Below are 24,337 nucleotides of genomic sequence, written 5' to 3'. Positions count from 1 at the left end.
GACTTTTGTTGCCTTTATCTCATCAACTGTCTAGATAAGAGCTTAGAAATATCCTGTGGAATTTCGTGCATTTCGTGCAAATTTTGTAGCTTTTATTTTTGGTTTTTGTGATGAGTGACAAGAGTGAGAATTGTGAGGGCTAGCGCTATAAAAGCTCTTATGTTTTTATGAGAAGGGTTTGGACGGATTTCAGAAATTCAGTAAGGCACGAGCTGTGCTCACAGAGACGGTAAGGAATGTAACGATAACATCTTACCTGCGCCTCAAGACACCAAATACACGGAGCAACATACACAAGACCAGCGAATCAGGTGAATATACAGCACTTCTCTCAGTTTCGAGATCTGAAACTTCATAAAGTCAACAAGTGAAGCGGATAAGGTGAATTTTTTTTTTTAGAGTATTTCGGGTTTTTTATTTATTTATTTTTTTATTTTATTATTATTATTTTTTTGTTATTGGATGACAGTAGACAGATGCAAATTTGTGCGAACCTGCGAATCATAGCAACAGTGTTTACATTTTGCAGGAATATTACAGGTACATTTTACAAGCACTCCAACATCACCCTTGCATCACCCTGCAATTTGTATTATATAAATATTTGATTGTTGTTTTTTTTTTTTTTTACCTTTTTGCATACACTGCATACCTTTTTGGGTACACTGACTGGTGATTTTAGGGGTCTACCAGTTGTGTAATTTTATTGTTTGTATTATGGTTTGCCAGATGGTAAATTGTGTTTTCGGCAAGGATTCTGTTATCTTCTAATTTAAATGTGTGCATGGGTGCTTGAACAGTTTATACTTTAGAACATTTGTGTGTTAGAGCAGCTGTATGAATTGAAATGTAAAAAATTGTAACTGGAATAAGTTTGTGTGGTGGTTGTGTAAGTATATTTTTTATGTAATATGTATGGCTACTGCATTCACAATGTAACACCCAAGCTTAAACTTGATTCTTTTAGTATTATACTGTATGAACAGTTTTAAAGAAAGGGACCAACATCCTTTAAATGACATTGCATAATGTTTTGCAAAAGGTTACAATTAACAGGAGAGGCAAAATTTTCAAAAATGTTCGTATCCTGCCCACTTAAGCAAACTCAGACCTAATCAGACCTAAATCTGTTCATAATTGTCAAGTACTAGTGTGGCACTCCAACATGACCCTACAGTTTGAATGTGTTTTGTAAATATTTGATTGTTTTATACCCTTTTTGTATTTACCACAATATATTTGATCTTTTAAAAAGAGAGATACAGAAGACTGACATTTTGTCAGTCACAAAAAAAGGGGAAAAAACAGACAAGTTGGTGTTGGATTTAATGGACGTCATGGACTGCGCTTGAACATCCATAATTCATATGCTGGCCATTCCAGCAGAGGACGACTGATACATAATGCATGCTAACAAGAAAGTATAACAGTTTACACCTGTGAAGTTCCACTCAAGATTTACAACAGCAAATATGCCACTTAACAGTTAACTTGAGTGATGTAGACATGCAAATGCTATATCTCTCTATCTCTCTCGCTCTCTCTCTCTCTCTCTATCTATCCGTCTGTCCATCTATCCTGTTAGGTTAGATGTATAGCAGTGCTCTGTGTGTGTGTGTGTGTGTGTGTGTGTGTGTGTGTGTGTGTGTGTGTGTGTGTGTGTGTGTGTGCGCGCATGTGCATGTAAGTGAATTAAAGTCTGTGCTTCCTACTACTCTTTCCCCTCAAATCAGTGCCAGAACCAACATGTAAGAACACCTGAGTGACTGATGCTGTTGGATATGTGAAGGAGTAGAGACATAAGACAGATCTGATCTTGCACAGAGTGTGAGTTTCAACAAGAGCCAGTGAAACACAGTAAAACATCAGAGGATTTTTGAAATCAGGTTCAAAAGTGAGGACGCTTTGAGCTGGAAAATATGATATCAATTATTTGTTGGTTTTTGTAGTCCTTCACAAGAGCACCCAAGATCATAAATGTGCATTTGCAGCTTTCCGACCAATAATTATTTGCTCTTTGCTCTTGTCTAACACTAACACAGTGGCTATGTTCCCAATCAGATGTCTACAGAGTCATGATACACATCTACATGAACATACAGAGAGATAACCATCTCCAGTCCCCTTTTTTAAACTCTGCTCTCTTAAACCAACTTTTCTATGCAATCTACAGTTCTCTCTCACTCTCTCTATGTCATCTTGCAGTTTGGACATGTAGTACATTCCTGGACAAGCCTCTAGATGCACTTTGAATGTGAATTTGAACCAGTGACAGCTGGCAGAGCCTGGACCAGTGTTTGTGTTTGTGTACGCGCGTGAGTTTGTGGAAAAGGATTGAGTGAGTTGCCTAGTGTCAAAACTGTTGCCTTAAAGCAAAATACACAAACAGCTGAGAGCAAAGCTGTGGTGTACACACGTGTAGTACTTCTAAGTGCTAATAAAAAATCTGGATTTAAGCTGATTTAATCATGGATCTCCAATAAAGAGAATGTATGGACACACAAATCCCAAGTATGTGAGTGCCTGCTGTGCTGACATCACTCACATACATCACCGGCCAGCTGATGATGTCATATACAGGAGCCCAGGATCAGTAACTGATGGAAACTGTTCTAAAAGAGGCAGCAGTCACAGCCCTAGACTCCAGCGAGATCTTCCAAGTTATAACAATGAGCAGCGTGACGGGGCTTTGCAGCAGCTTGGAGTGATTTGCCATTTCCAGCTTTTCCCAGGCACATGACCCCATAAGCTCTAAATCACAAGCAGTGATTTCTGGGTCAATTTTGTTTTCTATTTTAATAAAAAAAAAAATTATATTCTTTTACTCTTAAAGTACATTAAATATGCAGTTCATACATACAATAATGGAAATTCACCAATGAATTAAACTTATTTTGATATTTTATTGAGAGCATGTCAGTCTGAAACAACTGTCCTGATATAATGAAGAAAAATATATTATTTTATTTTTAGGGTTTAATTTTGTTTAATGTGTGATTTTTTAATGGAGTTAAATATATTTGTGTTAAATTTTAAGTAAGTTGCGTGTTGGCTTCACGAGAGAGACCCGAAGGTTGCCGCTTGGACAAAACACGATTTTTTCAAACGTCGTGGAGTAATAGCCTACAAGCGGTGAAACGGTTAAGAGTTCTGTTATCACTAGTATATAACAATTCGATTTGAGGACCACACACACACACACACACACATATATATGTATATATGTATATATATAAAAACAGTAGTAGTTCTACTGTTTTAGTAGTAATAGTTTATCAGTGATACATTTTTTGTTTTGTTTTTTTTTTTTGGTTTTTTTATTTTGAAAAGTATTTTTTAATTATTTTTTTTTATTATTTTGATTTGATTTTATAATTTGATTTCAAAACCATATGAAAAAAGGGTTACATCCCCCCCCCCCCCAAAAAAAAAAAAAAAAATTTTTCTTTCCTTTATCATGGACACTCTTTACTCTTTTATCTGCGATTATTATGCCACTCCTGCATGCATTCCAGCCCTCGTACGCTGGTCACAAACCACAGCTCTTATGCTCATAATCCGCAAACTCTCAAATCAGTCTGTGCAGTTGCACTGGATGGATGAAGATGATTAACGGCACCTGTTTTTCCTAAAATAAAACTGACACCATGTTGCATAAATGCTCTCTAATGCAGGCCTGAAACCTCTATCTTTGCATGGAGTTGAATAGAGGAAGGTGTGACAGACTGGGATTTGCCTGGCTGTTAAAACTCAAAGCTAAATATACAACCGAGTAGTAGAGTACAGTAGTAATGTTTGCTTTCTGTTCCTTCTGTTGTCTGTCTAAATCGAACTGTCTCCATCTCTCTTCCTCCTCTTCATCTCTCATTCATTTCCAAGCTATTTTTTCCTCCTCTCGCCCTTCGCCTGTTATTCCTTTGTCATTTCAGCCTCTTCCTTTGTCGAAATCAGTGATAAATTTAGCCTCTCTCATGCTTTTCTCCCTAAGTCCACCTTGTTTTATTTTCTTTCTTTTGTGTGGGTTTGTATAGATTGCCTGCGAATGGGTCTAACTATGAGAGTAATGGAAAAGAGACTCCTCCTGTTGCTGTTGGCTTTGTTTGTGTTTGAAGTGGCCTGCACACATCGCTCCGCTCCCAGAGTACACCTGGCTTTTAAAGGTGAGAGCAAACATTATTCATTACCTGTCTATGCATACTCAAACACTCAGCTTCTCTCTTTCTCTTTTGCTTACACCCACATGCCCCTACATACACACACATGTACACACTTAGTCTAAATGAGGACATCCCAGACTTCTATTGTTGTTGTATAAAGCTAGTTATATACAGAATGCTATAGACTAACCATAACCCACACCCTTCCTCTTCAAGAAAACATTTTAGTTATGTCCCAAATGACATGCTATACAGTAAACTATGTATTTTACTCTCTAGCACATGACATTTAGACGGCTAGTTTGTCTTCCAGAATCAGAGTCTGATAGCCCTTCCCATTTGCTATGTAATTAAAGCTTAAGTGCAATAGGTACCCAACATTGGTTAAATAAGTACATCACCCAGTTATTTAAATTGTACATCTTGCTGGTTTTCTCACACTATTCATACCACAAAACGGCATATAATAGTGCATAAGTATATAAATTGGAATGCACCTTTTGTATTTTTAGAACAATATTTTATGTATGAATCATGTTTCTAATTGAGAATGTATTTGGATGTAGGAATAAGGCCTTGTCAGATTTAGCTTGTAGGGAGCAATTGTATAGCTAATTATGTACACACACACATAAACATGTGTTTGCATAGTTTCCTTGTCAGTGCCAAGTAGTTCTTGGCTGAAAACAAATGGTGGATGTTGTCAGCACAGTTGAGGTGTGGAACGTGCTAGATCTGGGTGGGTGTCCTCAATGGAGCATATTCCAGAGAACCCTTGAATCTTGTGTATTGTTGATTGTTCAGAAATTCAAGAGCTCAGTAATATTTGTCATTTCCTGGATTTTAAGATGAGATAATGCAATGTGGTGTCACTGGGGCTCTGCGAATTCCCATTAAATGGAAACTTTCCTCAGTTTTGTGCACCACAAAATTTAATTTGTGATTAATCGAACAAAACATTCTATAGGAATGCAAAAATAACAGTACCAAAGCGTAATTGTGGATTAATCAAAACATGTTCGATCTGCTTCTTTCTATTTCTTATGAAATGTTTACTTTGCTATAACTTAGCATTTGTCAATCAACAATTAAGACTACAGGATGGTTTCTGATTTTTAGTTCAATCTGTTAATTTGTCTACACAGTCCGACAGAAAATCTTACAGGGTCAACAACTGATGGCAAAATAACCATGTTTTGCATTTCACATGAATACATTAAATGCAGTAGTCATTTTTTTAAGCATTTTTTTTAATCAATAATTTATTTTTACTTTCCTTACCTCAGTACACATTAACAGACATTTACATTCCATTCATATTTAGCTTTAACTAAATTTAAAGCATTGAGTTTCTGTCTGAGGATAGGTGGTTTTGGGCGTCATAAGCCATAATTTTGATAAAGAGAAAGTCATATTACATTTATTTCTATTGATAATCACTGATTATTTTTACAGTAAAAATAGTACTGCTATGTAAACTAATGGCCTATATAGCTGTCTCAAGGATCAGTGCTCTAACACATTATATGAGGTTTACATTTTTGTCTCTTCTGATCTCTTCCTGTTGGTTTTAGTATCTTTCTTTTTAAAGGGAATTTGACACAAAACTCTTGTTGTGGAGAAGTTTAGGGATATTCCCACAGATTCTTTCCCAGCATCCCCCTCTCATAATTGTATGTCTTCAAAGCATATACTGTATGAGATCTAAATCAAAGTCATTTTGAACAATCATAGTCATTGTCAGCTGTCACCCTTGTTCTTGACAAACACATACACATGCATGCAGTGACTTTATACACACATTAGTGCAACTAATACATACACAGGTATCCACACGTTACACAGACCCTCTAATTACAATTTTGAAGCCGGTTGAAATATGGCCTGCTTAACACATACCTGATGGAAACAGGCATTAAAAGTGTGAATCACTTAAGGGGAATCCTTTCATATAACATTTCATCTGAATAAGTTGAAGGTGGAGAGAGGTCCAACATAATTACTCCAAAGATTATAGAGCAGCCCATCTCTCACGTATGTGGGATTATAACCCTGCGCATTATTGCTTGGAAACTACTCTGAGATTAAAAACAGCGGTGAACATCAAAATACAGCATCCCACAAGAATATAAACACAATTTTGGATTTGTTTGTGTTGTACCAGCCGGGAGTGTAAACAACTTTTTTCCAAAAGCCGCATTTTACCCAAGTCACTCCATTTAAGTTTGCTATTTCTGTGGGGCCTCATTCTTTGCTATGGAACAATAACTATGACCTACATAAAAAGCTGACTTTACTCGACTTGAGTTAGCACTCGAAGCTACCTTTGTTGGTCTTTTTTTATATTCTGGTGTGGTTATTATTTTGTTATTTTTAGAAGTCGTTTTAGGTCATTTGGCAACTATGACAAGGATATTTGAGAAATAATTTTCTTTTGCTGTGTGTAAACACAAAGAACAAGAGCAATGTGTCAAGGCCTGTTTGAAGATAATACCCTATTTGGAAATTGGTTGATTAATCTCTTGAATTTACAAACGTATTATTTCAAACTTCTCATCAGAGATGTACAATATATTGGTACCATATTGGTTATAGGATAATAATATAATTGTTTTAATTTCTCATCATCAGTTAATATTGCATGCTTATTTTCCATATTTTTATGTTTTGATTACGTTTGCAATTATCAAACACTCAAAGTTCATGTTTTCAAACAATAATTGAATCTTGAGAAAATCCATTTTCGCACTGTACATAATATTGTTTAATGTCTGAAATCACTTGCACTTGTAAAACAGTTGTTTTTCAGTTTTTTTTTTTTTTTTTTTTTTTTTAATTTAGGGAAAATAGTAAAACCATTTTATGTTTGTTATATGCTGGTTATAAGCCAGAATTTTAATAGACATGAAAAAAAAAAGCATTCACTGCTTCATGACCAATAAGTAGATGTTCTTCTATTTTACAGTAAACAGTGTTTGATGCCTCAATGCTCAGTGACGCTTGCGATTTAGAGAATTCAATTGACCCCTCTGTTTTTCACAAACAATCCAATCAAGATGGGTTAAAATTGCCTTGAAGGAAATTCATAATGATGTTAGCAGGATTCATAAGAAAGAAAAGCTGTTCCAAATATCAATCACCTCATGTTTCAAATTTCCCATTGCCCCAGGCTCATATTCCTCCTGCTTGTGCCCTGATAAAACCTAATTGAAGAGATGACTGGGCTGAATTATACGCCCTCAGTAATTTGGATCTAACTAGTTATTGTTAGCTTTGTCTTGTCTTTCATCACCCATCCCTGTAATTCCACCAAAACTCTTTGGCTCTGATCCAGTCTGTTTCTGCCCTCCCATTTTCCTCAATTGCAATGTATTTTACCCCCATCAGGAAAGATCACCCTTCCAGTATTAAGCCCCCTGTCATCCTCGCCACCACCCTCTCCTTCACATCAAGAATAGCTGGGCGGAAAAATCCACTTGTCTTGTTGGCCTCTCTTTTTTCTGCTGTTATCTGAGACGGATTGTTCATTGTTTGCCACCAGGATGGTCTTTGTTTCGGAGGCGCCTGCAGATGAGGGAAGGTCTTTGTGTAACTCTAGAAAGTGTACCCAACTAGAGACTGAGAACACTGCAAGAAACTGGCAGAAAGAGTGAAAGAGAAACTTGATATTCTACAATGGCCCTATACGTGTCCAGTCTGTAACCTTACCCTATTATGATTAAACAATTTAGTATAGCTGTTAATCAGTTTAATCATTTATTCAGATTATGATATGCTGATGAAATTATCAAGTTACTGAAATTACCTTTTTATTTATTTATTATTACAATTCAGAGATATTGTGGTAAATTGGTAATTTTTCCCCCAAAAAATATGTCATTTAAATATTTATTTTTACATAATATTGGTAGAAATTGTAATAATTTATTCACTTTGGTAAATTAAAGGTTCTGAATTTGTATTTCATCTTAGGTAAAATATAAATATAAAATATATTTTTGACGATATTTTATTTTAATGTTTTGTTATATTTGAGAATATATTTGAGTGCACGAGACTGTGTTTTGTTAAGTCCCTGTTGAATTCTTCTCACAACAAAGACTTCCTGCAGGATGTTTTATCACTAGCCTCACCTTTGTACCAGCGTCTCTCACCCGTGATTGTAATGAACCCTGTGCTGCGTCCACTTTGGTCCACTGCAAGTGTGGCAGAGGTGCCGCGTCCGGTGCTCTTTCTTGACGGTAAAGGGAAGAGAGGGGAACAGGATTGTACACAAACCCCTTCCCTTTTGCCCACCCAGTTCCGTGTCCAACAGATATCCGATCATTAACAGTTATTTTAGCACCCACTCTAGAACATCCTGTAAACACACATTTAAACATATTAGATACTTTTAGAACATTAACAACGTCACTAAAATGCCCATATTTCCTGTGCCTAAACTTTTCCATGGGTGTGTAAACATCCATACAGATGATCGTCCGGGGAAGGATGACGAAGCTCATTGACAAATTGGTCTTCCGCTTGTAGTTTCAGGTTTTGCTACATACTTTGCAATGTAAAAGGCTGCAGTGTGCTTGTTTTAAGCTACATTCGAATGCTCACCCTGTCACACAGTAGGGCATCGTTTAAAATATTCAGCTCTTAAAAGCTCATCAGACACACTCAAAATGACTCAAGCTCTTTAACCCACTCTTACATTCATTTCAGCTTGATAAAACACAAAGAAAGTGTTGCATTGGCTGACCTAACAATAAGATTCGAGCCTAAGCCTGCTTTTATATATTATAAAAACTAATCTTGCAACAATATTAGCACATTTCATATACCAGTTGTAGTCTGATTTATATTTTCCAGAGATATTTCAAAATAGACATCTGTCTAATTCTTAAAGGGACAGTTCACTATTTGCATATCCTCTTGATATATGAGTTTTCTTTCTGTGGAACACAAAAGTCATATAGGTTTGAACATAAAGGTGAGTAAATAATAATAAATGAATTTTATAAATAAATATAATTTCTATGATAACATACACTACCACTCAAAAGTTTGGAGTCTGTAATATTCTCTTACATTCACCAAGGCTTTGTTTATTTGATCAAAAATACAGTAATATTAATATTGTGAAATATTATCAAAACTATTTTACAATATTTACAAACATCATTTATTCCTGTGATGGCAAAGCTGAATTTTTTTAAATTGAATTGTTTCAAATGATCCTTCAGAAATCATTCTAATATGCTGATTTGCGCTCAAAAACATTTCTTGTTATTATCAATTTTGAACAGGTTGTGTTGCTGAATATTTTTTGGGGAAACTGTCATCCAGTTGTTTTTTTAATCTTATGTAACAATGTAAAAGCCTTCATTGTCACTTTTTATCAATTTAAATTTCTTTACATTTCAAAACAAACAAACAAAAAAGCCTACTGATCCCAAACTTTTGAACAGTAATAGTGTAATAGTTCAGTATGACAAGAAATTCAGGATGTTACTGGACATGATGTGGATGAATCTAGTCCAGAGGATCAGATGCGGAAGGAAAGATTAGTGTGTAATTAGTCATCTATGAATGTAGCTTATGAAAGAGTTTCAGGACTTCATCCTCAAAGCAGATCATGGGATTGAGTGTGTCAGACTGATCCGGAACTGGGGAAGAAATATAAAAGAACAGCTTTTGAATCAGATTAAAGGAGTAGAGTGTAGGGAGAGAAAACTATATATATTTAGACACAAGACTTCCTTTAAAAAGTTCTCATGTGGGTGTGGCAACTATCACTACTTCCTATTACTTTCTTTTCTGAAAGAAATTAACACTTTAATTTAGCAAGAATGTATTGCATTTATCAAAACACAAATAACAGTAATTTTTAATGTTTCAAAAGATTTTGATTTCAAATAAATGCTGTGCATTTGAACTTTAAAATTATCAAAGAATCCTGAGTAAGGATATAATGACAGAATTTATATTTTCGGTGAACTATTCCTTTAAAATCATTTCTATTATTAGATTCTGACGTCTCTCTCTCAGGCCTGAAATCATCTGATCATAATTCATAACCGACACAAGTCTACGCTGTTAAACATTCACACAACATTAACTGCAATTCTTGCATCAGGGCCTGGTGCTCTTTTGAAGTCCGTTGACAGCCTGCAAGAATGTCTGAAGAAATGGTTTATTTTAACTCCCCTCAATTTCTTCATTTTAATCTTTGCCTTCGAGACTGAATACTTGGCCCACATGTGGAAGTGTTTTTCTATTTGCCAGCACTCAGGAAATGTTTCTGGAACTGTGTTAAGTGCAGTTTGCTCCCAAGAGCCACCAACTTACGCTTCTCGGCTCTTCTTTCCACCTTGAAGAAGAGTTTGCTGAGAAGGGGTGGCCCAGAACAATATACTACAAGATTTTTATTTTAATGATTTCATCTGGTAAAGAAAATACCCACAGAATGTTTACCCCATAACACTGAGAGTGTGTGGGTTTAGTTAAAAAGCAGATGCGTGTGGAGAAAGTTAAGAGCACCCCCTATAGATCAAACACTGTTTTACAATTAGATTGATCAGTGTTTTCTGTCTATTAGGTACTTTAATTGACGTATTTTTTTAGGAAGTTAAGAGCACCCCCTATAGATCAAACATAAATACATTTATATTTACATTATTGCAAAAAAAATATGTTTCAGATAGATGCCTTCCTGTTCCTGAATGTTCAAAAAAAAAAAAAAAAAGTGTGTGACAGTTTCCACAAATATATTAAGCAGCACAAACATTTTTAACTGTGATAACAATAATAAGAAATATTTCTTATTCACTAAATCATCATATTAGAATGATTTCTGAAGGATCATGTGACACTAACAACCGAAATTAAGGCTGCTGACAATTTGGGAGTAAATTAAAATTTGTTAATTAAATCTGCATATAAGTTTGGTGTCAATTTGATTTTTAAATAATATTTTAATATATATATGTCCTTCAACACCAGTGACTACCGGATCTTGCACGTTGACCCAGACCAGGGGCGGTTGTACCTGGGCAGTCGTGAATATCTGGTCTCTCTGGACATGCAAAACATCAACAAAGAGCCTCTCATTGTAAGTGATGATTCAAATGAATCAATTCCATTCACAACAAAATAACAATTGGCACCCAAACGCTGACCCCAGAAGAATTGTAGTGTCAGTGGATTGTTCTCATAATGCAGTGGGTGTTTTATGTCTGTAGATCCACTGGCCGGCTCCAGCTCAGAGAAAGGGAGAATGTCAGATGACTGGAAAAGGCAGGCATGTAAGTTTACATCAGTTCTTGTCATCTAACTACTCTAATTAGTACTAAATGACTCGCTAAGTAAGATGTGAGACTCCTGATCTCATGTATACTGTATCAATATGACCTATATCAGTTTTAACAGTGGTTTGTGTGTGTGTTTTCAGGGAGAGTGTGCTAACTTTGTGCGTCTGATTGAGCCGTGGAACAGGACTCACCTGTACACCTGTGGCACAGGAGCTTATAAACCCATCTGTACCTTCATCAACAGAGGATGGAGAGCTGAGGTACAGTACACACACACACACACACATAAACATACTGTTTATACTCATATGTAGACACAACCAGCTTTAACCCAACCAATGCTTTCCCTGCTCTGATTTCCACAGGACTATCTATTCAGACTGGTTTCTGGATATGTGGACTCTGGAAAGGGAAAATGCTCTTATGATCCAAACCAGGAGAATGTTGCAGCCCTGATTAGTAAGAAACGATTCATAAAGTTTTTTATGTAATTGATCCTTTACACATCACTAACTAAGCCTACTGTAGCAATGGTTGCAGATCACCATATTATCAAACAATCTCCAAAACAGCAGACCATAACAGAATCATAACACAAGCTAACATATATTAAGATAACAGAAAAATGACATATAATAAAATAACAGAATCATAACATACCATAGATTCATAATATGTCATAAAATCATAACATATCATTAAGTATCAAAATCCTAACATATAACAAAAGAATCATAACATTTCATTATGTAAGCGATTCATAACATAACAGTATCATAACATATCATTACATTACAGAACCATAACAAAATAACATAGCATGTAATCATAACTTAACAGAATCATAACAGAGCAAAATCATAACAGAATGATAATATTGGTAAGGACAGCTACATTTGCTGCAGAGTAAATCATTGCTGATTTGTTTGCATATTCATTTAGGTATATAGCTGACTGTGATAAGCTTTTGAGTTGCAGTTTCTAATCATGTTTTTACATAATTTAATAATAACTTCAAACACCAACTCATTCTAGCCCATATATAAATACATAATATGCAGAATAAAATAATTAAAATCAATTTTACCACTTTAACATGGGCATAATTCACTGGAAACCATTCTGTTTATGAAATGTACAATTTATAAAGCACAAAGTATCAACAGCAATAGGGCAGATTTTATCGAAAGGTCAATATCCTGTCTAATGTGTCATCACACAACAGTTCACCAAATTTCACAATTCATCTGAAGCATAGGCTTCACTTGTACTTATGAATTTATTTTTCTTTTCCTCACCTCTCCTCCATCCAGATGGAAACCTGTACGCTGGAGTGCCGGTGGACTTCATGAGCACTGATCCAGGCATCTTCAGGACCATGGGCAGCCGGCCAGCTGTGAGATCAGAGCAGTATGACTCTAAGTGGCTGAATGGTAAATAGCTTGACTGTTCATATTTGGATTGGAAGATGTCATTTTAATTAGTGTGACAATAAATATTTGCTCTGCTGTTTTAGTTTGCTTTAAATATTTGGATGGAAATTACATGCACACTCTTGTCTATTTCCTAGAACCTGTATTTGTTCACATGAAACAGATTCCTGACAGCGCCGAGAAGAACGACGACAAACTCTATTTCTTCTTCCGTGAAAAGAGTCTGGACTCAGGGGCAGGAGCGAGTCCAAGTGTGCTGGCCAGAGTGGGCCGCGTGTGCCTGGTGAGCCTCGCAACCAGAAAGTGCAGGTGCACAGAAAGCAGTTCACAGTTCTGTCAGTCAATAAAAAAGCTGTTTTTGTTTATTCACAGAATGATGAGGGCGGACAGAAGTCACTTGTGAACAAATGGACGACTTTTCTGAAGGCCAGGCTGGTGTGCTCTGTGATGGGCGATGATGGGGTGGAAACCTTCTTTGATGAACTGAGTGAGTTTATTTCCTAGCCTTTTTGTGTCAAATCTGCCAAGTATTTCAGATATAGCAAATACTGTTGAATTTCCAGTAATGCATACTTAATATCTCAGTATTGACACACTTTTGAAATGCTTTTCTCATCCTCTCCAGGGGACGTGTTTATCCAACCCACCCAGGATGAACGAAACCCTGTGGTGTATGCCGTCTTCTCAACTTCTGGGTACATATTTCCTTCAGATCGACACATAATGTCAAATTATAGTAATTTTTGACTTTTCATATTCTTCTTTTCAGAAATGATTGTTTCTGGATGTCATATTTTACTCATCTGTCTTGTTTTTTTCTCTAAGTCTGTGTTTAAAGGCTCAGCCGTGTGTGTCTACTCAATGGCTGACATCCGAAATGTCTTTAATGGCCCTTTCGCACATAAACACGGACACAACTACCAGTGGACTACATACACAGGGAAGATTCCCTATCCTCGTCCGGGAACAGTGAGATTCATTCAGTTTCTCTCTTAGTTTTATTAAAATTTGGAAATTTCACTCACACTATTTGTTATTGCATAAGCTTGTGTGTTTCTTATCATCTTACAGGATCTATGATATCTTTTATGGCTGTAAGGGTGTTTTCTTTAAAAGACAAGCAAGCCCAGAAGCATGTACATTTGTCTGACTGACTTCCCCTCTGTTTTCCATATCAGTGTCCAGGAGGCACATTCACACCAGGTCTTAAATCCACAAAAGAGTTCTCAGATGAAGCGGTTAACTTCATTCGCTCTCATCCTCTCATGTACCACCCCGTGTATCCCATTCACAAGCGCCCTCTGGTGGTGCGCTCTGGTGTAGACTATCGCTTTACTACAATTGCTGTGGATCAGGTGGATGCTGTGGATGGCCGATACGAGGTCCTCTTCCTGGGAACAGGTGAGTCTGGCTTCTTCTGAATGCTGACATTAGTTAAGTTTCTTAGTGAATCTGTTAAACTTGTGGTGATGTAGCCCAGTTGTTAAAATCGGCATGAAATAAAAATGTACTTTTCTGCTCTAAATGCATGTTATAGATCTTGTTGTGAACAACTCATCCATGAATATGTTTCATTTTAAAATTATTTTTTATCAAAATGTCACTAAACGTATTGTGTTGACAGTGTATCACTTTTCTGTCATCCCACAGATCGTGGTACAGTCCAAAAAGTTATAGTTCTGCCCAAGGATCCCACCACAATGGAAGAGCTCACTTTAGAGGAAGTGGAAGTTTTCAGGGTAAACACATTTTTAAAAAATATTTTTCAGACCTCAGCATTTTAATGTAATAATAAAAAAAATCATGACATTTAAGTATATATGTAGGTCTGGGTGTGTGAAAGAAATCTAAAAATATATTATATGCTTTTCTATTTCCTATTTATAGACACCTGCTCCTGTCAAAACTATGTACATATCAGCCAAAAGGGTAAGACATAATAAAACACATCTTAATACCTTTTAAGAGTGTCATTTTTAAAGATGTATTACAGGAATCATACATTTATGATTTCATTTAGCAATATGGCATTACATTTTTTTTTTTTTTTTTTTTTTTTTGCAGCAACAACTGTATGCATCTTCAGAAGAAGGTCTTACCCAAATGTCCTTGCACCGTTGTGGAGTATATGGAAAGGCCTGTTCAGACTGCTGTCTGGCCAGAGACCCCTACTGCGCCTGGGATGGAGAAAACTGCTCTGCCTTTACACAAGCCACCAAAAGGTCAGAGAACCTGAATTCTTTAAAACTGAACTTAAATGGCTTTTGTAAGTCCCAATAAATAGAACAGTAAAATTACATGGAGTTTAATTATGTCTTGTATTACTTCATTAAGAGGAGCAGAAGGCAGGATGTTAAACACGGTGACCCTTTGCGTCAGTGCCGGGGCTATATCGCTAAAGGTAACAAAAACAGTCATCCAAAAATAGTCTGTAGGATTATAATGAGTTCATTCTGATGTATCTGTATAATAGGACACAGCATATGACTGTAATATCTTCTGTATTTACTAGTGGAGAGGAGACTGCAGGAGAAAGTTCAGTTCGGCGTGGAGGGTAGCAGCACATTTCTGGAGTGTGTGCCGCGCTCTCCTCAGGCCACTATCAAATGGCTTTACCAGAGAGAGGGAAGACGAAAACTGGTATACTTGCATTCTTTTACTTTAATTCAAACCTACCAACCAGCCAAAAATAATAAATATGTCTTGAGCATCAGATCATCATATTAGAATGATTTCTGAAGGAAAAGTTATTTTTTAAGTTATTTTGTAACATTTTTTTTTGTTTCATTTTAATAAGATATATGCAACTTTGTTGGGCTTGAGAGGTCTTTCAAAAACATTAACACATCTCTTTGTTGACAGCTGAATCGAGAGGGAGAGGTTCTTAAGACTCCTCAGGGGGTTCTTCTGAAAACACTCACCAAAGCAGACGCAGGTCTCTACCATTGCCTGGCCACAGAAAATAACTTCAAACACACGCTGGCTCGTGTTTCCTTGCGTATCCTGGATCGGGACATCGCTGTAGCCCTCACCACCCCTGATGAGGAGGAAGAGGCATCGAGGAGCCATCACAAAAACCATCACCAGGACCCTGCAGCTCCTACCCCAGCACTCCTGCTGGAGCCAGAAATGCGTCTGTTTCAGCAGTACTGCCAGTCCTACTGGGAGCAGCTGACAGCCGGGGGAAACTCACAGGCTGACCTCCCCAAACGTGCAAATCGCAGACACACAGAAGCACTGAAGGCTAGTGGGGAGTGAGGAGCACAAGATAAGAGAGTTACCTGTCTGTCACCTTGCTCCGTGCAGTTCGTGGACTTGCATAGGTTAGTTCTTGTGCAGCGGCACCAAAAAGTATTTGGATATTTTTACACTGTTCAAGATGCACTTAAAATGAGACCTAAAATGAAACAGTGGCCCAAAAACTTATTTGGATACTTTTGGACAATTAAAAAATAATTATTACATTATTCAAAATGAAACATTTTTGGACACTTAAAAATAGATGCATTTTTCAAAATGAACCAAATTAACTGAATTAATACATTCATGAACAGTGCAATTGAAATTTATTTTGAACATGAATACATTTTAGTTCAAAATGATTTTCTTAAACACTGCCCCCAAAAATAATTTCACAGTTTGAACACAGTTGTTTTGGAATTTGGCCCAAAAATAAAATCTCCAAGTCCTTTTTGGGATCGTTGTATGTAATCATACATTCGTCGTTCATTCACTGATCCAAAGTTTTAAGTACATGACCATTCGTATATTGTACTGGGATCATAGTCGGTGTTGATTTAGGACTTACCGTTTCCACTCGCCCCAGTGATTTGATTGCATTTCAGTATTATAAACAGCTCACAAATTAAGCTGTAAATGACCTTCAGGATTCAGTAATTACATACTTTGTTTAATTAACATAAAAAAATCAACCAATAAAGCACCTTTAAAGAGGATATTACCTCATAAGCTTTGAAAACGTTCCACTATCCTGTCGTCAGAAAGCCCCTTTGTTAAACCCTTTGTCATTGGGCCAGTGCAATTTCTAATGTTCCACCTGGATCATGAAATTGTCAAAATAATTTTTGTATGTATGTTAAATAGTAATATATATATGGATTCTAATAACTGGGTTAATAATGGCACCAAACATTTGCAAGAACTCACTTGCCTTTATGTCTATGTGACTGTGGCTGTTTCTCACCATTTGTAATATATATTTATTTGAAGTTGTATATTTTTTATGGGATGGTGTTTGAGGATACTTAATAAGGGTGGAGGGCATTTTTGCATGATCGAGAAATTAGATATGTTGTCATATTTATTTAAATGCATTCAAAATGACTGACACTGTTTAGGAAATAGCACTTTTATGCTGTGCATTTTGTGCTTTGCGTCTGGTTGAGCAATCATCTTTCAAGTAAATACCAATGTCACAGTTCACTCAGATAATATCTAACACTGGAAATATTTCACAATACTTGTGTCCTTTTTTAGTTGAATGGTAGAATAGTCTGGTTGTAAATAACAATACTCTGTCTTGCTCTTAGATGTTGTCTTGTACGGGGAAAAAAATAATAAATGAGGAATAATTTGTGAGTCATAGATTTACTTTTCAATTCACATTTTAGTATATTTACATATTGTAAAAACATTCAGTACTGATTCACATATATGATATTATAGATATCTACATCAACTGAAACACAGAAACCGAGAACCCTTGGGACTAGAAAGAGAACCTATGCATGATATGTTGGTACAATATTTTACTTTTTTAAAAATTAGATTACCTTTTAATTACCTTTGCCATAATCCAATGCTCACTTAAGGTAAGTAACACAAAAAAACCCCTATAATTTAAACATCTCTTTTAAATTTAATATTTAGCAAATCTCAAAATGAACATCCATTTTTCATAAAGTATAATGAAATTGATTTCATTTGTTTAGGAATAACAATTTTAATACCAGCCATTTATCAGCATTTTTCAGAATTGGCCAGAATATCAGTGCATCCCTAGAGAGAATGCTTTGGATCAGTGTTGTTTAACTTTCAAAACATATAAAACTGCCTAGGTACATGTACTGAAAGTATTTCAGTTACACCAGGATTAATCCCACTCTTCATCATCGTCCTCGTCATCATCAAATTCATCGTCCTCTTCTACAAGATATGGTAGATATGGCATAAGGTAAAGGGTTAATAGTTATGAAGGGTCCAGCAGACCAACTTACTGTCTGAGAATTAACTACAAAATATATTGTGTATAAAATAATATAAAGGTACTACTTCTTTCCTTTCATAATTACTTTAATAAATAACAAAAAAAAAAAAAAAAAACTAGTGATTGAGTGGTTACCAGATGAATGGATGACTTTACTCCTCTTCTGCATCACCATCATTAGAGCTCCAACTATTCCCTCTCCTGTATCCAGGGCAGGTGAAGGTGGATCTGGGTTGGTGGCCACCTGGGCAAAAGACATTACTGTATATAGCTTGTATAGAGTGTTATGCTTTAAGCATAACATTATCAATAATGAGAAGCTAACATTATGGGAACCTTATTTGTGCTTGGATCTTGCTTTGACCTTATCTTTTAAAGGAAATATAATATTTACACTGCTGTTCACAAGATCAAAACTACAGTAAAATCAGCAATATTGTGAAATATTATTACAAATTCATACAATGTTTCTTTTATAATATATTTAAAAAATGTAATTTATTTATATAATGGAAAAGCTGAATTTTCAGCATGCACTACTCAAGTCTCAAGATTTTTTTTAATTATTATAAATGTGGAAAATAGTTGTGCTGCTTGATATTTTTGCGCAGCATTTTTTCACTGAAATATAAATTTTTAGTCATTACAGTCATTTTTTTATCAATTAAATCATTAATTCTTAACTATAAATTAAAATGGTAGTGTAGATACTCACCTTTTTGAGTTTCATCCCTGACTGTATCTGGGAAAGTAGTGCTCCTCTACCCCCTTCACCACCACTGGATGCTGGAGGTGGCGGACCACTTGGAGATGAGGGATTGTTTCCAAAGTTCATTGGAGGAGGAGCAGCGGGAGGTGGAGGAGGAGGTGGTGGAGCCGGACCGCCTGCACTGGGTTTGGATGAGATAGGAGGGAGTGGAGGGGCGAAGCCCGAGGAATTGCTTCTGGGAGGAAAGTTGGATTCAAAGGGACGAGGTCGAGGCACAGAATTAGCAAAGTCTTCAGGTGGAGGAAATGATTCACAAGGTGGAGGAGGGAAGAAATCAGATGGGGGAGGAGGTAATGGCATATTAGATTGAGGCAGAGGTGGCAAACATTCACTACTGTCTCTCGGAGGTGGGGGTAAGGGTGTGCTCCTCACACCCGGTCGTAGTGGTGGTGGAGCTGCCCCAGGAGGTTGGGGCGGCTGAAAGCTACCTCGTCTTTCGGTCATTTGTGGTCCAGGTCTCTTTCCTGGAACGGGGGCTAAAGACTCCTTACGTTCTCCTGGAAGTGGTGGTGGGGGTAAACCTCCACTCCGACCTCCAGGTGGAGGAGGTAAGGGTGCGCTGCGGTGTCCTGGAGGTTGAGGCAAGGGTCCGGTACGGCCTCCGGCAGGAACCGGTGGCAGGGGGCCTAATGATGTGGATCGGGCTGGCAGAGGACTGCCACGGCCCTCAGGGATTTGTGGTGATCCAACTGCTCTTGGTGGTGTAGGTGGAAGGGAACCTCGATGAGAAGGTGGACCAGAGGATTGACCCGGGACAGGCGGTAGAGGCCCCATTCGTCCTTGAGGTAGTGGTGGAGGTGCTGAGGAGAACCCAGATGGCACTTGGGGAAGAGAACCCCGATGTCCACTGGGAACAGGAGGGCGTGCAGACTCTAAACATTAAGAGGGATACGTTAAGAGGGATAGTTCACTCAAAATTAAATTCTGTTATTAATAACGTACCCTCATGACATGCCAAAAGACGTTCATCTTTGGAACATAAATTGAGATATTTTTTATGAAATCTCAAAGTGTCCTGACCCTGCATAGACAGCAATGCAACTGATACGTTCAAGGCCCAGAAAGGTAGTGACATCGATAAAAATAGTCCATGTGACATCAGTGGTTCAACCTTAATTTTAGGAAGCTACAAGAATACTTTTTGTACACAAAGAAAACAAAAATAATGAATTTATTCAATTTCTTCTCTTCTGTCTCACTCTTCTTCGCAAGTTCACAACATTAACACAACACGTACTATTTTGGCGACTGTCTATGCAGGTTCAGAAAGCTCTTGGATTTCATCAAAAATATCTTAATTTGTGTTCTGAAGATGAACAAAGGTCTTACGGATTTGAAACAACATTATGGTGAGTAATTAATGACAGAATTTTCACTTTTGGGTGAACTATCCCTTTAACATGATGCAAATCTAACATTTTAACTTACCCTGCTCGTTCACTTTCTTTTTAACAGCCTCTATTCCACCTGAACGCTCAATGACATCATAAATGAGCTGAGAGGTCTCTGAGTCATTCATATCTGCTTCACTGATCCCAGCACGGGACAGAAGTTTCATCAGGTCTGGGTCCAAATTGTTGGAACCCATGCCAAGGTGAGTGACATGCCTAAAGTCATGACACAAAGAGACGTAAGCTAACCAAAAACATCTTCAGAATCATTTATCTTGGTTAAAGTGAGCCTGCTTATTCACTCACGTGAATCCACTGGGTGCTCCAATATCCCCCTTCAGCAGTTTGGATCCTTTCTTTTTATTTTTCTTGTCTTTGTCTTTCTTGTCTTTCTTTGATTTGGAAGGGGTCATTTGGTTCTGGATATTACTTGGTACCAGTGGAGGCATGGGAGAAGAAGGAGGAACGCCAGAACCTGTGATTGAAGATACAATAATATATATATATATATGAATGACAGGCCAGGTAATGTTTTACAATAATCATATATAAAAAATACATTTTTTAAGAAAGAATAACAGCAATAGCAGCAGAAATAGATTGGACTGCCTTGTTTTCTAATACAAAGTAAAGCTTAATGAAAATGTCTATTAAAAATCGAAAAGTAAATTATAAATATTTTAAATACAGTCAAATTCTTTTAGTTTCTCAAAAGACAAGCACAATATTAGTTGGAAAAGTGATTTACTTACCATTTGGCCGAGGAAGTGGTGGCAAAGCTCCATGATCTAAGAATAGAAAAGAAATATATATTTGATTTGCACCTTGTTCAAATAACCTACACTTAAAATAATATATAAATAGAAAAATAAAAATAATGAATGCAGTGATTTTGAGAAATCACGTTGTTACCTCTATATTCTTGTCCTTTTTTCTGCTGTTTCTCTTTATGTTATTATTATTAAAACATAAAACAGTCATTTTAAGTAAGATGCCTTTTTAGATCATCTTCATAAACAGATTTCTGAAGTAGTTTGAATTGACAGAAATGGTTAAAACAAAATAATTGAATACCTAAAAAACGACTATTTCTCTGGTTGATCTTGTCCTCCACTACAGCAAAGAAATTTTCAGCCTCTCCTACATCTGCAAAGTTCAACCCCACCTGACAGTCCTGAGGAGAGATGCAAAGTTGAATTTTTTTTAACTATAAAGATATATAATTAAAGTAAGATAACTGAAGAAATCATACAGTCAACTATAGATAGATAGATAGATAGATAGATAGATAGATAGATTCACTATTTAAGCTTTTAAGTTTAACCTAAAATCTATTGATGTCCTGTATTTTTGTTTTCTACATTTGACAGTTCAACCAGTCTTTAAAATAGAGTTTATCTGACAAAATGGAAGTATTTTTACAGTGTGTCTGACATGTTTTATCATACATGCAAATACTGCGGGTAACTTTAGCTTCTTTTGCCTGAATATATGCAACAGCAGACCATACTGTTGTAGACAGAGTTATGAGGAAGTACCAGTGATGCGCTAAATTAACCTTACAGGAAAGAGAAATAACAAACTTCCCCAACACACACACACACGCACACACACACACACACACACACACACACACACACACACGCACACACACAAAATATTATTGCTATGTCATTCTGTGTGTATATGTTTAAAATCAACTGTAAATAAGACAGTGAGCATATGACTCACAAGGTTGCTATGAAGTGCTGTAAATACAACAGCTAAATACTCACATCTCCTGGGAAAGTGTGAAAAAAAGGCCTGGTCCTTTGGTACATCAGTTGGTTATAGATTTCCTGTTCCCACACCAGCTTCCCTGCCTGAAGGGAAGAAACAGGTCTGAGATCATCTCAGTTTTCTGCCAGACAAACACAGGTTTGAGGAACTACTCGAGGGTGACAATTGTATGTATTTAATTTAATTTTAATTCATGTTAAGAACCTTCATGTCATAGAGACGGATGAAAAAGGAGCGCTGAGGACTGTCTTTGACGAAACAAACTACTCCAGACTGCTGTGGTGTCCAGCGGTTCGGCTCGCTCGGAAGAGCCATGAGTAACTGCACGACCGCTGAGGACAGAGACTGCAGATGAAACCAGAAAAGAGGTCATAGTTAGTTTCACACTTGATTGATCTGTTTTTCTCACATGCATGATTGCATGTGATTTATGTTCACTAATGAACACACCAAGCAAATCACACTCGGTGTCCAAAACATAAGATGGCAGATACACAGTAGCTGTTTACAAGCCTCATTCTGTGGCAGGAAATGTTTTTAAGCAACTTCCCTTGCCAAACCCCCGTCAGTGATCACAGTTCAATCTGCAGTGAAGGCTAATTTCACACCTTCTCTTTTCCTTTAATCACAAACGCATTCAAGAAGCACCAAAATTTCCCACAGAATGGCAGTTACATCACTGTTGGGTCTGCAGCAGAGGTCTTGATGTGTTAGAGGAAGGCTACCATGTTGAAAAATTTAATCAGTGTTATTTTGCATCAAATAAAATAGTTCTGATAAGCATGTACAACTTCATTTTGTGGTGTGTGCGGATTACGCCATACAATTTCATAATCAGCGCATATTTGTACGTGTGTGGTGTATGACCTTAGTTGTCGGTTTAGTTAAACACTTCTGCTGCATCAATGCGAATGTTAAAGTAAAGAATATAGTCGGCAACAACAGGATCTGGTCCTGAATGTGTCATAATGGAAAGATGAAATAAACAAGCAAGTACAGAAGCAGAAATAAACACCCAGTACAGAAGTGAGAAGCATTTTTGGATTGGCTGGTTTACCAACAGATTTATTAGATGACAGATTATTAGACAGTTTAAGTAGTTACACAGGATGGATGGATGGATGGATGGATGGATGGATGGATGGATGGATGGATGGATGGATGTGGAACGGACAGGGTGGGCAGACAGACAGACAGACAGACAGACAGACAGACAGACAGATAGATAGATAGATAGATAGATAGATAGATAGATAGATAGATAGATAGATAGATAGATAGATAGATAGATAGATAGATAGATAGATAGATAGATAGATAGACAGACAGACAGACAGAGATACAGACAGACAGACAGATAAACAGATAAACAGATAGGTAGATCATTGTACTGATATTTTATACTTTGAAAAGCATAACTTCAAATCATCTTAATAATCCTGATTTTAATAAACTGTTAAACTGTTTTACATTTAATGTGCTTTTTAACATTTTACTGCTGTTAAATCTACAAATTTTCACCATATACAGTAAGGTCACTTTTGTGTAGCAACCCCTTTTTCCATTTAAAATTGTGAAAAAGCGTGAATGTGGTAACATGAAATAAATGAGGGGAAAAACACTGAAAAAATGAGATCAATAAATGACAGCTTTTCAAAAAGAGAAGTAAAACTTTATGGTCAATAGTTCTTTTCTTCAGATGTTGCAAAATATTTTGATATTTTTATATGGTAAAATGTAATTTTCTAATTAAAATTAAACTATTATTTTGTTGTGTAAAACTTTTAATACTATCTTGTAATCCATAAAACAATTTTCAACAATGATAAAGACCAATAAGTAGACACATTAGACACTGTGTGTGTTTTCAAATGCTTTTAAAGCATACAGTCAAATTTTTGCCCACGATTGCACAGATGTCACTTCATTTTATCAAGATAACACTTTTACCCATCTTCCCTCTGCAAAGTGTACATTTCCCTTAGGCTTGTACTGAAGGCCCTTGAACTCACTTACCACACACCTCCTGCCCAGCAGATCCTCCAGCCTCTCATTCTCCTGTGGACTGAGCAGAGAGCTGCCCACATTCTCCTGACCTTTCCCCTTCAATGCTCGCTTCATGGCCTCATATGCTCATGGAACAAACCGTTAAAAAATGAAACTTGAAGAGAAAGAAAGAGACCCTGGAAGAAAACGAGCGATCTCCTCTGCACTACCGGTGACTAGACTGAACAGCAAGCACTGAGTTTCTCTTCCTAGTTCTTACTCTCAGCATCAGCAGAC

The 24,337-nt window shown here is 36.7% G+C and overlaps 1 protein-coding gene and 1 pseudogene across 2 annotated transcripts; one reads left to right on the top strand and one right to left on the bottom strand.

Annotated features, from left to right (window-relative positions):
* Window positions 1-124: 124 nt before the first annotated feature.
* Window positions 125-17,484, top strand: LOC109086915 (annotated as a pseudogene).
* Window positions 17,485-17,495: 11 nt separating this feature from the next.
* Window positions 17,496-24,337, bottom strand: LOC109086923 (wiskott-Aldrich syndrome protein-like). Of its 2 annotated transcripts, XM_042729787.1 has the most exons (11): window positions 24,071-24,337; window positions 22,259-22,399; window positions 22,051-22,137; window positions 21,350-21,449; window positions 21,188-21,220; window positions 21,028-21,063; window positions 20,582-20,750; window positions 20,313-20,491; window positions 18,831-19,756; window positions 18,251-18,359; window positions 17,496-18,054 (listed from the first exon to the last, which is right to left on the bottom strand). In XM_042729787.1, exons 1-11 carry the CDS (start codon window positions 24,173-24,175, stop codon window positions 18,002-18,004), a joined length of 1,938 nt encoding a protein of 645 aa, XP_042585721.1. In that variant the 5' UTR covers window positions 24,176-24,337; the 3' UTR covers window positions 17,496-18,001. The 2 variants fall into 2 exon arrangements, with proteins under 2 accessions (XP_042585721.1, XP_042585722.1); XM_042729788.1 differs by lacking the exon at window positions 21,188-21,220.

The sequence above is a fragment of the Cyprinus carpio genome, chromosome B8, assembly GCF_018340385.1.
Source record: "Cyprinus carpio isolate SPL01 chromosome B8, ASM1834038v1, whole genome shotgun sequence".
Lineage (NCBI taxonomy): Eukaryota > Metazoa > Chordata > Actinopteri > Cypriniformes > Cyprinidae > Cyprinus > Cyprinus carpio.
This window is presented reverse-complemented; position numbering and strand designations above follow the sequence as displayed.

What these genes read in the sequence shown, in the direction of transcription:
- LOC109086923 (XM_042729787.1), bottom strand. Translation starts at nt 24,175, where the DNA reads ATGAAGCGAGCATTGAAGGGGAAAGGTCAGGAGAATGTGGGCAGCTCT. An exon ending in TTCACACTTTCCCAGGAGAT is followed by an intron (nt 21,450 to 22,050) that starts GTGAGTATTTAG and finishes ATCTCTCCTCAG; the next exon opens with GACTGTCAGGTGGGGTTGAA. An exon ending in GAGAAATAGTCGTTTTTTAG is followed by an intron (nt 21,221 to 21,349) that starts GTATTCAATTAT and finishes AATAACATAAAG; the next exon opens with AGAAACAGCAGAAAAAAGGA.